Here is a 13208-nt window from a genome sequence, read left to right on the forward strand (position 1 = left end):
CATTATTCCGTTGAACAGAAAGCGATTTACATTTTGAGGGCAGGATGGAGGGGTTTCGAAATTAAACGTTTTGTTTCCCGTTGCCGAAATAACGGCTCCTCGCTGATCCCGCCCGAAAAAAATTGCTAATGCATTTCGCCCCGATTCGCGATTCTTTTTTTATTTAACCTTTCCGCGTCAGAATATAAAACATTAATAGTTACGAGTGTGGAAATGTTCCAACGCGAGGTCAAATACTTGGGCTAGTTTCGAGTTACTTAGGCTGTGTCCGCCGAGGGACCCACTTCCGGCACTTGACCTCCGAAACATCGGCCTCCATCTTAGTTCTAATATGACGCGCTGTTCGAGTAACAGTGTGTCATCAAAGATGGCCGTAGTCGTATCTATAGTTGGTTACCATGGTAACGTTGGAGCTAATTTTTTCCGAGTTCCGTACGAAAGTGGGTAAACGCTATTATTATTATTATTTCGAATCTAGGGTATATATTATCTTTGACTTCACCAATGACGAAATTGCGGAATACGTTTTATCCAAAAAGAGACCAACAGAAAAAAGATCGGCTGAAATCGAAACAAATGGTCTTGTTTCTTATCAGACAAGTTGAAATCTAAAAACCATTGGATAAAGCTAAAACTCGAAATCTTAAGTTGATTCTAACTACATTTGCAACCTATATAATTGAAACATTTGTTTCAGACGGTTGCTCAGGTCAAAACTATTTCTTACGTCAGTCCATTTTCAACAGTATATTATGGCTGCGTTCAGTAACACTAAGACAGCTCAGCGCTGAGCTCAACGGTCAGCGGTTTTTTTGACTTCCGGTCTTGACGTCACGTTGCCCTTCAGTTGAGTAACGAAGTCATCGACTGTCGAGCAGGTTTTCCGTTGCTCAACGGTCACGTGACGTCGCGGCACGGAGGAAGGCTGGCTGCGGACGATATTTTACAAAATTTCCAACAAGCGTAAAAAGCGTTCAACAAGATCCTAATATCACGTTAGCAACCGGGGGGTAAGTCACTCTCGGATGACCTGTACACCGAGTTCGCGTACTTAGTACTGTTAAAGGTACGGATTTTAAAGAGTTCACGAACTCTTATTAGCACAGTCAAAGGTACGACCAACCCCTCGTTGGCAACGGTCTCAACGAAAATAGTTTTTCAGATACTTCGTTGAGAGTTATCATAACCGTATATTATAGGATGTATAATAGTTAAAAGAGAGAACTTGAGCACGGAGGCGTTCGATTTAGGGGGCCTACCTGAAAGTGGCAAACTCTTTCCGCTTGTGTCTTCTGGGAAGACTGGGCAGGCACGATGTCCGAGCGGGACCCATAACACCAACACCATCAAAGAACGAAGAGATTCGCCGGCGAAACGCGACTGGGTAGTCCAAGAATTGGTGAAATATCCGCGGGTTTCGAAAGTGGCAAGCTTCGGGATTTGAGGCGCGTTGAGTTGCTGCGAAGAAAGTGCGACTCGGATTAGACGAGTAATCCGCGAGGGTTCGCCAGCTACCCTCGAAGCCGCTATTCCGAGCGGGGACCGTTCCTAAAGAGCGCCACCCGCCGACAAGTTCATTGAAAACATCGCCAGCCGCGCGTCGTATCGCGTTTCTACTACGACGGTATTTTTGGCACGCGGTCTTGGCAATAGCGACAGACTGCAAACGCTCGCGCGTTAATGTACTTTGACCTTGAATGGACTCCGAGAGATTGACAAACCTTTTTTTGGACCATAAGGTTCAATGACGTCAGTTTTACGTTGTTTCACGTCACAATATTCGTGATTCGAACACTCCGATTGTAACCCCACCGCCCAAAGCTGAGCTACAAAAGCTATTCAACTACGCGAAAAATCATCATCCCGCTGAAGTTAATACTCTCTTTAAGCGTCCTATTCTTAAAAGCACATCTAGTTCGTACTCGTTTATCCATAACATCAAGTACCACCAAATGACACGATAAAGAAAGTTACATAAGCTAAGCGTCACGTCAAATATACGTCACGCCAATCACGTGACGAAAATGGAACATTTCCGACGTGGAAAGAATAGCAAAACGAAACGAGACCATTTTCGCTTTGGTACATTCGTCGGGCGATTCCATTTCAGCCGAGGAACAGCGCTCGCAAAAACAAGTAAGAGGAGGAGACACTAAATATCGTTTAGTGCGAAATTAGTGGCTCGAAAGACAAGGTTGTCTATTAACGCATCGAGAGTCCCTCAACGGCGGCGGCGAAAAATATTTATGAGCGGCTAAAGTGGACTTCCCCCGAAAACGAAACATCTTGAAACTCTTCGTCTCTCTTCGGAGAGGGAACTACAAGGGGGTGTGGGGCAATACGAATTTATTTTTATCCCGAAGAGAGTCGGGGAGGTACCCGTTCGCGGAGGAGCTAAATTTGAGCCAAACGAGAGAGCGAAGCGAAGGCTCGCGCAGAGTTTGCTTCCCTTCAAAAGAGAAAATTATTCAATACAATTATACGAAACTGCGAAATTATTTAAACAAAACGCTGAAAGCAGAAACGCAAAATATACAGCCCGGGAAAGATCCAAATTGGGAGCTTTATATCATTTCATTTTCGAAGCCTTCTATCGAAATGGAATATTTCCAATTCAAGGGATTAAATTCGGCTTAAATTCATTACGTCGCTTTCTCGAATTATGAAATTTGAAATTTTATCTCGTGTTTAGAAAGCCGCGTTTGGTACCGCTCACGTAGTAGGATTGGCATACTTATACCTATTTTTAGGTGCAATCGGAAACGGAACTGTAATACGACTACAGTCGGACAGAAACTCGTATAATATAAAGGCGAATACGGGGGAAAGACGGACATTTTGGAAAATGGCGGATATTGCAGATAAAAAAAGAGGGTTGGATGGAGAATATTTCACATTTCATAAAGCGTGATGAAAGGGAGAATATGGCGCGATCGCCGCCATTTTCAAAAATGGCGGCGATTGCGCCATATTGTTAACACAGGGTTGCCACAATATTCTCAGTTTCAAATTCCCTGACTATTCCCTGTTTTCTCAGACCATTTTAAGTTAATAATTATTGCATGGCGGTCACTATTCAGCAGACATCTTTTACGCTCGGGCTTCCGTTGAATTCCAACGTATATCAATAATTGGTGAAGAATTTCACTTTAAGTTGCAATGGACTGCTCACATATAGGGCACTCTGAATGTCTATTAGTTTTACTGTATTGGCAGATTTCCGAGGATAGCCAGAGTTCCCACACAGTACTGATGAGCCCCAAAAGGGCGAAACCGGTCTAGTGTTGGAATCTCTGGCCTAAATTTTGACTTTTGACATTTTAAGTTATTTTCCCTGACTTTTTAAGGCCAAAATGGGACAACTTTTACTTTTATCGGAAGTTATTAAATTAAATCAACTTGTATTTCAGTACAAAAGTTATTTCAACGTTAAAAAACCTTTCCGGGATTTAAATAATAATTGCGGAATTTACCATAGATCTAGAGTACAATTACCTTAAAAAAGTGTCAAGAATTAACTGAATTTACAAATTCCTGACTTTTTCGGCCCATTTTTAAAATTAATTGACTTTTCCCTGATTTCCCCGATTTTTTAATTCCCTGATTTCCCTGACGTGTGGCAACCCTGTAACATAATAATAATCAGCTAGGCTAATACCCAAGACACCACCTTAGGACTAAGTCATCAAGCGACTTTTAAAGCCATTAATTCAGTTGGCCGGGTTACAATGCGATAAATATTGCATATAGAAAAGAGGTTCATATGGAAATATTTCACATTTCATAACGCGTAATAAAAAGGCGAAAATGGCGACGATTGCTAACACGATCTCGATAAATATTGCAGAGAGAAAAGAGGCTCAAACATGGAGAATATTTCATATTTCACATAGCGTGTCTGTTCAAATAAAACTACGAAACAAGGGTTGATAAATAAAAGTTACGTTTGTCCAAAAGCAAAGTATATTCGGTAGGCTACAACTGGCGAAGAAACGCGAGCGATTCCGGAAACCATCAAGCAACCCTTTTTGGCAAAACGGCTTTGCAGAGAGTCACGCGGCAACGAGCGCGATAAATCAGAAGAACCGTTATAAAAAGGGGGAAATCTGCATAGGTCGAAGATTTTTTTCCTTTTTTTTTGATACGCACCTGGCATGAGAGAGAGAGAGAGAGAGCGGACCCCCAAAAAACTAATACGAAATCAATATTCCCATTGTAGTACGACACGCCAGGACTTTTCTAGACCGTTTGACAATAAACGTTGCCACCGAAAGAGAACTTACGGACTTACGGAGCGGTTTAAGCGTAAAACCGGTCAAGTCCGGCTGTCCGCGAATGGGTAAAAACTCTGGCCTATCAAATGTAGCGCGAGGGTCACTCTAGATACGGGCTCCAATGAAATGGAAAACTGAATTGAAGACCGTTAAGGGCCCCCCATAAAGGTAAAAAGTACCCGATATTTTTCTTCTAAAATACCTCTCTTTAAATAATTCATATATGGAACTTTTTGTTTCGGCTACTATTTTTATATATACGATTTTCCTCGTTCTTAGAGGGTGCCACAAAGGCTTAAAACTCTCAATATCGCCTCCTATTAAGGTCCGTCAGGAACGGTTATATTATACGGAATGCGATTTCCGGAATGAAATGTTTCGTATATAAGGGAAAACCTTTCCTGTTTGGGAAATTCAACCCGGAACTTCAATGTCGCGAACAACGTTAAGCGAGGTTTTGACAGCGCCATCTGGATTATGTTAGCGACTTTCAGAGATATATTTAACTTTAAAAGTAACGGTGTATTTTATTATACAAGGTTGCCGCCATGTTTTCAGATTCGCTGACTTTACTGTTTCTTCTGGCCATTTTTCCTGACCTTGTTAAGGACCAAATGAGGCAATTTTTTTACTTTATTCTTCACTTTCATCAGAAGTTAATAAATTTACTAAACTAAAATATAAGATGAGGTTCTAACAAAACAAATTACTATAACTTTCAAAATAATTATAAAATTAATAGCAATTTTTTTTAAACTTTAAAAAGGTTTCAATATTGATTTCCCGACTTTCTAACAAATTCTTAGAATTCCCTAATAATCTTAAATAACTCAAGACTTTTCCCTAACCTGTGGCAAACCTGTTATAAAAAGATTCATTAAACCTAAAATAGCGGCTCCACCTAACAGGGTTTGGCAAGAGCCAGCCAGACTGGATTAAACCACCCTGGTTTAAGCCGGATTTAACCACCAAATAAAATCCATGGTTAAAACCACTTTTTTTTATAAAAAAATTGAGAAATTAATTAGAAACATTAACAAACCTTAACCTTCACTTTTTGTCGCGAGTAATGAGAGCTAACATATAAGCAATTAGGGTATCTTAAAATTAATTTTGCGCGTGAAAATACGCTGCCATGTTAGGGTATAAAAGCGGGTAAATAAGTCTGCTATACCTCACAATGTAAAGGTACTGTCACGCGCAAAAACGTAATTTTTAAATCGGGAAATTTGAGCAATGAGGGCTTGATATAAGCAATTTTCTCATTTTTTATTAATGGTTTTAACCGGTTTAAACCACAGGTTACAGCCGGATTTAACCATACTGGATTTTTCAATTTTAAAAAAGCCGGTTTTTTGCCAACCCTGGTACCTAACGGAATTATCTGAGTAATTCGCCTTAAATCAAAAGATGTCTTTTTTTTAAAACAAGCGATCTAATCCTCTTGTTTCGTTTTCTTCGGCAAATCCGTCGCGAACAACGTTTTTCACATTGTGGCCAATTTTTATTATTCGCAATCTAAAAACTGAGTCGATCCCGAAAAACCATACCCCCGCGTAGTTTAGGAAAAGCGATAACATTCAACCAAACTGAACAATGAATTCGACAAGAAACGCGACCCAATAAAACATTCGCCGAACAAAATCCGAAAGATACCGAAATAATTTGAGACTTAATTAGTTTCCAAATATTGATTCGAGCCGCGCCACAGCCCGAAAATATATACAACGCCAACTTCGGTATACTCTAATCCTAGAGGATACGTATCGGAGTATCGAACGGCGCCAACGCCACCATATACGTATAGATAACTTTGACAAAAGGACCAAATTCCAACGCTAGTTCTTTCTCTCTGGCTGTCTTTTAGAATTTTTCCATTTAGAAGGCTTCAACTTCCAAGAACTCGCGAGCGCCAAGACCAATTCTTTAGTAACCTCGCGCCAAGACGACAGGCAAAAAGCGCTGGCTTTTCTCTTTTATTCGGGGCGCCGCCAGTTGGTCATTGGAGGGTCAATAATGGAAGCGTCCGAGTGAATCGGCTTCCGAATGACCTCGGAGACTTCCCGACGGTCATCTCTCGAACGGACTTGGTCCACAATGGACTCTTTTTCTGGCGGACATTCAAGAAATAAGACTCCACTGTTTACTTCTACGGAAGAATAGGATTCGGAAATATTTTGGGTTTATGGAAAATTTACTACTAAAAATAGTACAGGGTTGCCACAGTTTTTTCACAATCAAATTCCCTGACTTTTCCACGTTCTCCCTGACCATCACCGGAGATTTTCACTGACTTATTTTGTGCCAGATTTTGTATTTTTTAACCTTTATTTTAGAAGAAATTTCCTATTTGCAACCGAAAATTAAATTTCCTGACTTTTCCCTTATTGCCGCCGCCGCCGATGCATAAGGTTTCACGATAAATTCTATTAAGATGGCGGTCAACGTTCAAAGGCATGATGGTGGAGGTTGACGTCACGTATATGCATGCTATCTATAAGCGAACAATACCGATTTAGGACCAGATAAAAAGATTTTCTTAAGGTAAGTTTTCACTAAGCGAAAAACAAGCGAATTTCGCAAAATTTGTTGGACGGTGAAAATATTTTTAGCTTTTGGCGAAATTCGTGTTTCTTTTTTGTCGAATTTTTCTCGACATCATCTTTTATTTGTCACAAATCGAATTTACCCACCACAGTTTATCTGGATCATCTCGTATTTTTCAATTTCGTTATATTTTTGGTCAATTTAAAATTAGTATAATCATAAATATTAAACTTATTATAAGCCATAAAATTTAATATATAGAAATAAATTTAGTATTAGCGGCTCGCCATTTTTATTGTGTAAATAGAAGATTTTAGCCATGAAGTATCTGGTCTTTCAATTTCAATTTATTTATATTTTTAAAATTAACATATTTCATATTTTCGATTGTTAATTTACAATTCATTTTTGAATTGTTAATTTCAATTTATTTAAAAAAACCCTTAACACAAAAATTAAATTTCATATTGGTTCTTACAAGTTGCAATTTAATAAAATTTAAAGAATGATCTGATATAAATTATAGATTTAAATTAGGGATTCACCGATATGGGTACAGTTATTCGTGGCTGATAATATCGGCCGATATTAACAAAGTTATCTATCATAACAGTAGTATATATGATAAAATCATTGTAAAAAACTGTTCAGTACACTGTCATACCATTTTATTCTAATTTTTCATTAAAACGTTTGCAAGACCAAATCCGAATATATTTATTTCATTTTACGTGATACATATTTTCTATCGCAAATCCAATATCACTCGTAACTCCCTGTCTATAAAAGGTATATGATCTAGCTTCTGAAGTCTGGCGTACGTGGCGCGGCCAATAAAATAAAATGTTATCATTAGTTAGTTAATCGATAATTTTCTTAATTTGAAATGTTTTTCTGAAAATATTTGTTTAATAGCGGTATCAGCCAATATCGGCTTCGCTTAAGCCGATATTGGCCGATATATCGGTGCGTCCCTAATTTAAATGAAATCACTATTGCAACGGAATTTCTCGATCATCCAAGTTGCAACAAAACCTTGAATCTTGACCGAAGTACAGTTCAGGATATGAGTTAATATAGGTGACCATAATTTCCCTTTCAGCCTTTAGTCAATATTCGCCAAAAACCAAAATCGTAACCTTGGATAATGTCGTTCAGGTTAGAGCGCGCTTTATACACGTTCCGGGAAGACTCGCGGTGAAGTTTAAAGGGGAACGGTCAAGCATTAACCAGTTAGATTAAAACCTAAAATGTATGGCGAAAACCGCATCAAAAAATATTGAGTGGTTAATTTTTAATAAAATAAAGAAATTTCGGGAAATCGAAAAGCGCGCGTCCGCCACGACACCTGGTGAGAAACCGGTGAGACACTCCCAGCTCCAATAAAATTGATAAAAAAAAAACAGCGCGCGCTGCTGTAGATGCGAAAGATTTTTTTTTTAATTTGCACGGGCGGCGCTTTCCAGTTATAAGAGACCTAAGCCTAAATTACGCGATTTTTTAAGTTAGGATAGTTCGCAAATCGCTCATTCGGGGTTAGGGGCGCTGGCGGCAGCCCCTAAGATGGCGGCGAAAATTCAAACCCAAACACCTGGCGTTATTTTTCGTTTCAACTTTTTGGGCCAAAAACAATTTTTTCAAGACAAAAAAGGTACGAGTTAGTATATTGAACGTCTTGTTAATCTTTTGATACGGAAATAAGGCCATATTTGGAAAAGCTTGGCCGTTCCCCTTTAAAAGACAACGAAGAGAAAACGTAAAAACTTTCTAAATTTAGCGGGACAGGGATGGGACGAGGCAAATGCTTATTTAAAAACGCGTCCGGGGCTCGAGGGAAGGGGGAACCGGAAGCAGTCTGAAGCCGTGCCACGTGGCGCGTGTTCCGCCGCGGATGACCTTTAACCTCAATTGCGTGTCGGATCCCAAAAGAGCCCTCTCTTCCACTCCGCGCCAGATGTCACCAGCTTCCGACGCCTTCCAATCAGAGAAGGACCCCCCCGTCGCCGCCGCTTTTGGCAAATAGAAAAGATGACACGATGTTCTTTTTCAACCGGGCTGCGCGGAGGGCAAAAAATGACGTCCGTTTGGCAGCGAGCGACGTAACGAGGAACGGGGTGGGGGGACAGACTTTCACGTCATCGTCTTTTAATAATAATTGGAAACACGTGCTGATTTTCAATTTCAATCTCGCTTTCCGAAAGAAACGACTTGACATTTTGGGTCTTCTTTCGTAGCCAAAACCATCCTCCTTAACTCTCCCCTTCCTCCTGTTCCGGGAATAAATAAACCTACATTCTGGCTAGAAATATTTTGACCCGTTGCGTCTTAAAGGTTTAAATCTAAACAAGCATTAAGTACCATTTAAAAATAGACTAAAAAGAAGCTCCAACACTGACGACAAAAAAACTCAGATTTTGAACTTTAGAAAGCCTATACGTTTACAAAATTGTCGGAAGGAATTTCTCTGACTTTTCCAGGCTTTCCCTGACCAATTTGCCAAAATTTCACTGACCATTTTTGTAGAAATAATTAATGGTTTTGAAGTAAAATATTGCAAAATATGTAATATGTATTTTTAATAAATTTATTTTCCTTTTTGTGGGGTATTTTCCAAATTCCCCCGACTTTTTGCAACCATTTCCAAATTCCCCCGACTTTTTGCAACTTTTTCCAAATTCCCCCGAGTTTTTGCAACCATTTCCAAATTCCCCCAACTTTTTGCAAACATTTCCCAATTCCCAAGACTTTTTGCAACCATTTACAAATTCCCCCGACTTTTTGCAACCATTTACAAATTCCCCCGACTTTTTGCAACCATTTCCCAATTCCCAAGACTTTTTGCAACCATTTACAAATTCCCCCGACTTTTTGCAACCATTTACAAATTCCCCCGACTTTTTGCAACCATTTACAAATTCCCCCGACTTTTTGCAACTTTTTCCAAATTCCCCCGACTTTTTGCAACCATTTCCAAATTCCCCCGACTTTTTGCAACCATTTCCCAATTCCCCCGACTTTTTGCAAACATTTCCCAATTCCCCCGACTTTTTGCAACCATTTACAAATTCCCCCGACTTTTTGCAACCATTTACAAATTCCCCCGACTTTTTGCAACCATTTACAAATTCCCCCGACTTTTTGCAACCATTTACAAATTCCCCCGACTTTTTGCAACCATTTACAAATTCCCCCGACTTTTTGCAACCATTTACAAATTCCCCCGACTTTTTGCAACCATTTACAAATTCCCCCGACTTCTCCAGGTCGTGTACGAACGCTGGTTTCGATAGATCATACCCGATTGACCTTAAAGCTTGGGTAGTGGAAGTCTGTCTTTAGGGAACGCCATCCAGGTCAAAATTATAAATAATAAAAAAACTGTAGGAAAAATATAAATTTGGCAAAAAAAAATATTTATCTTGAGCAAAAATATAAATTTGGAAAAATAAAATATTTCTCTTGAGAAAAAATATAAATTTGGCAAAATAAAATATTTCTCTTGAGAAAAAACATAAATTTGGCAAAATAAAATATTTCTCTTGAGAAAAAATATAAATTTGGAAAAATAAAATATTTCTCTTGAGAAAAAATATAAATTTGGCAAAATAAAATATTTCTCTTGAGAAAAAACATAAATTTGGCAAAATAAAATATTTCTCTTGAGAAAAAATATAAATTTGGAAAAATAAAATATTTCTCTTGAGCAAAAATATAAATTTGGCAAAATAAAATATTTCTCTTGGGCAAAAATATAAATTTGGCAAAATAAAATATTTATCTTGAGAAAAAACATAAATTTGGCAAAAAAAAAATATTTTTATTACTAACGAAAATATTTTTTTTGGCCAAATTTATATTTTTCCTAAAGTTTTTTTTTTATTATTTATAATTTTGACCTGGATGGCGTTCCATAGTGTCTTCACAAGATAATGGGAAGGAAATTTTTATCGATCCAAGAAGAAGGACAGCCTTTTACGACGCCAATTGTTTACGGCTTAAATACGAAGTATAACCGTGTATTAAAAGCGCCGATAAATAAAATCCATCTTTAAACTCGGAAATTTTTTTTTATTTTCAGCGAAAATATACCCCAAATTGGATAAATTATTATAAAAAAAAATCCACTAACGTTATAGATAATTCTAGTTAAACCTAGATGGCGTATTAAAGTTCCCGTCTAAAGCTAGGCGCTCACTGCTCTTCGTAACGTCTCCGTCCTACCTTTCACAAGCCTTTGCTTCGTAACGGTGACAATGCCTTGTGGAAGGCAGGACGGATACGAAACGGAGAGCCAGTGGGCGTCTAGCCTAAGAAGGAAAACCCGTAACGGCTTCAGATTGACGAGTTCGAGCGCGTCCCTTTTAGATTCGCTCGTAAAACAGGGGAGATTTCAGCACGCGTTGCGAGAATCCGACAAGCGTAACTCCAGCCATTTAGCGGCTTGACGATTCTACGTAGAACGAGTGAAGTCGGGCCGAATTACCATAGGAACGCCGCGTCACAAACCGCAGAAACTCGTTCTTCGCTTCGTAAAGTAAGAACGAGATTGAGAGGAGGGGGTGCTACAATAATGCGAACACGCCGAGTATTTCCGGATCGGCCGCGCCCCTAATCTTATCAGAGCGTAACAACGCCGCCTGGCGGGAGGCGACCGAACTAAAGCCGATCCAGCCAATGAATCGTAAAAAAAAAGAAACAGGATCAAGAGCTCCCGCGCGGGGCCCGGAGCGCCCACGACGGAGAAAAATAATAATATAAAAAGATAGGCACCCGCTTTAAGGGACACGACGGAAGAAAAGCGTGGGCGGCAAGGCCTAGCGGCTATTAATGGCGGAGGGCGACATTCGGGACTTTTACCCAAGCAAGCGGAAAAACGCGCGTCGGAGATAACGTAGCAATTTCTCGGGGGCTCGAATCAATTTGGGACGGGTCAGAATAACCAAATTAAGCGGCGGGCCCGACCGGATTGGGGTGGAGCCCCTCTCTGCCGATGACAAGTAGCGGGGACACGGCGTCGGAGGTCGCTTAAAAAGAGCCAGTTGGACACGCTGCCAAACTACGCAAACTTAATTTGCAGCCAGCCTCTCCGTTTCCAGCGCTGACGCGAAAAGATTTTGATTGCTTCTTGATTAGCGCGATCGAGACGGCAAAGGCTCCCAGCGCGTTCGTCTGGACACAACCGCCTTATGACGCGAAGGGAAAAAACCAAAGTTCATCCAGATACTTCGGAAGTTAACTGGGTACGAAAAAATCACGGTAAAAATAAATTACGTGGATAATCGAACACTTTTGAAATCAGAAAATACCAACCGAAAAATTGAGAGCCGCATAGAAAAATTTCCGACCATTCCCGTTGAAACGATATAAGATTCCCATTCCCGTTGAAACGATATAAGATTCCCATTCCCGTTGAAACGATATAAGATTCCCATTCCCGTTGAAACGATATAAGATTCCCATTCCCGTTGAAACAATATAAGATTCCCATTCCCGTTGAAACAATATAAGATTCCCATTCCCGTTGAAACAATATAAGATTCCCATTCCCGTTGAAACAATATAAGATTCCCATTCCCGTTGAAACAATATAAGATTCCCATTCCATTTGATATCCATGTTATCATTCCCATTCCCATTCCATTTGATATCCATGTTATCATTCCCATTCCATTTGATATCCATGTTATCATTCCCATTCCATTTGATATCCATGTTATCATTCCCATTCCATTTGATATCCATGTTATCATTCCCATTCCATTTGATATAAATTTTATCATTCCCATTCCATTTGATATCCATTTTATCATTCCCATTCCATTTGATATCCGTTTTATCATTCCCATTCCATTTGATATCCATGTTATCATTCCCATTCCCATTCCATTTGATATCCATGTTATCATTCCCATTCCATTTGATATCCATGTTATCATTCCCATTCCATTTGATATCCATTTTATCATTCCCATTCCATTTGATATCCATTTTATCATTCCCATTCCATTTGATATCCATTTTAACATTCCCATTCCATTTGATATCCATTTTATCATTCCCATTCCATTTGATATCCATTTTATCATTCCCATTCCATTTGATATCCATTTTATCATTCCCATTCCATTTGATATCCGTTTTATCCCCTACTAATCCCGATTCCCAAGGGAAAATCCCTTCCCGAACCTTTCGCATCCATTCGCAAGGTTTTTGTGGTTAATGGTTAAAAAAACCGTCTACACGCGGCTCTCTAGTCTATTCAAGACCGTAAATAGGACCCGCGGTATTTCCGAACTTTTCCACCCATTCCCAGGTATTCAAAAAGCTTGTGGTTAATGATTAAACAACCCGTCTCCACGCGGCCCTCTAACGTATTCTTAGTCTATT

The 13208-nt window shown here is 39.4% G+C and overlaps 1 protein-coding gene across 5 annotated transcripts in view; it reads right to left on the minus strand.

Moving 5' to 3' along the window:
• The window catches only part of LOC149948252 (uncharacterized), a 152779-nt gene that overhangs the window by 19971 nt on the left and 119600 nt on the right, over positions 1–13208 (minus strand). Inside the window, exon 1 of one of the 5 annotated variants that reach the window (XM_090173230.1) lies at positions 1260–1384. The exons of the other annotated variants lie outside the window; for them this stretch is intronic. Within the exon in view, the coding sequence (XP_090029356.1) occupies positions 1260–1333 (74 nt within the window). The 5' untranslated portion in view covers positions 1334–1384. Of the gene's footprint in view, positions 1–1259; positions 1385–13208 lie in introns of those variants that run through there. 5 annotated transcript variants of the gene reach the window in all.

The sequence above is a fragment of the Leiobunum rupestre genome, chromosome 4, assembly GCF_980474605.1.
Source record: "Leiobunum rupestre chromosome 4, qqLeiRupe1.1.hap1, whole genome shotgun sequence".
NCBI lineage: Eukaryota > Metazoa > Arthropoda > Arachnida > Opiliones > Sclerosomatidae > Leiobunum > Leiobunum rupestre.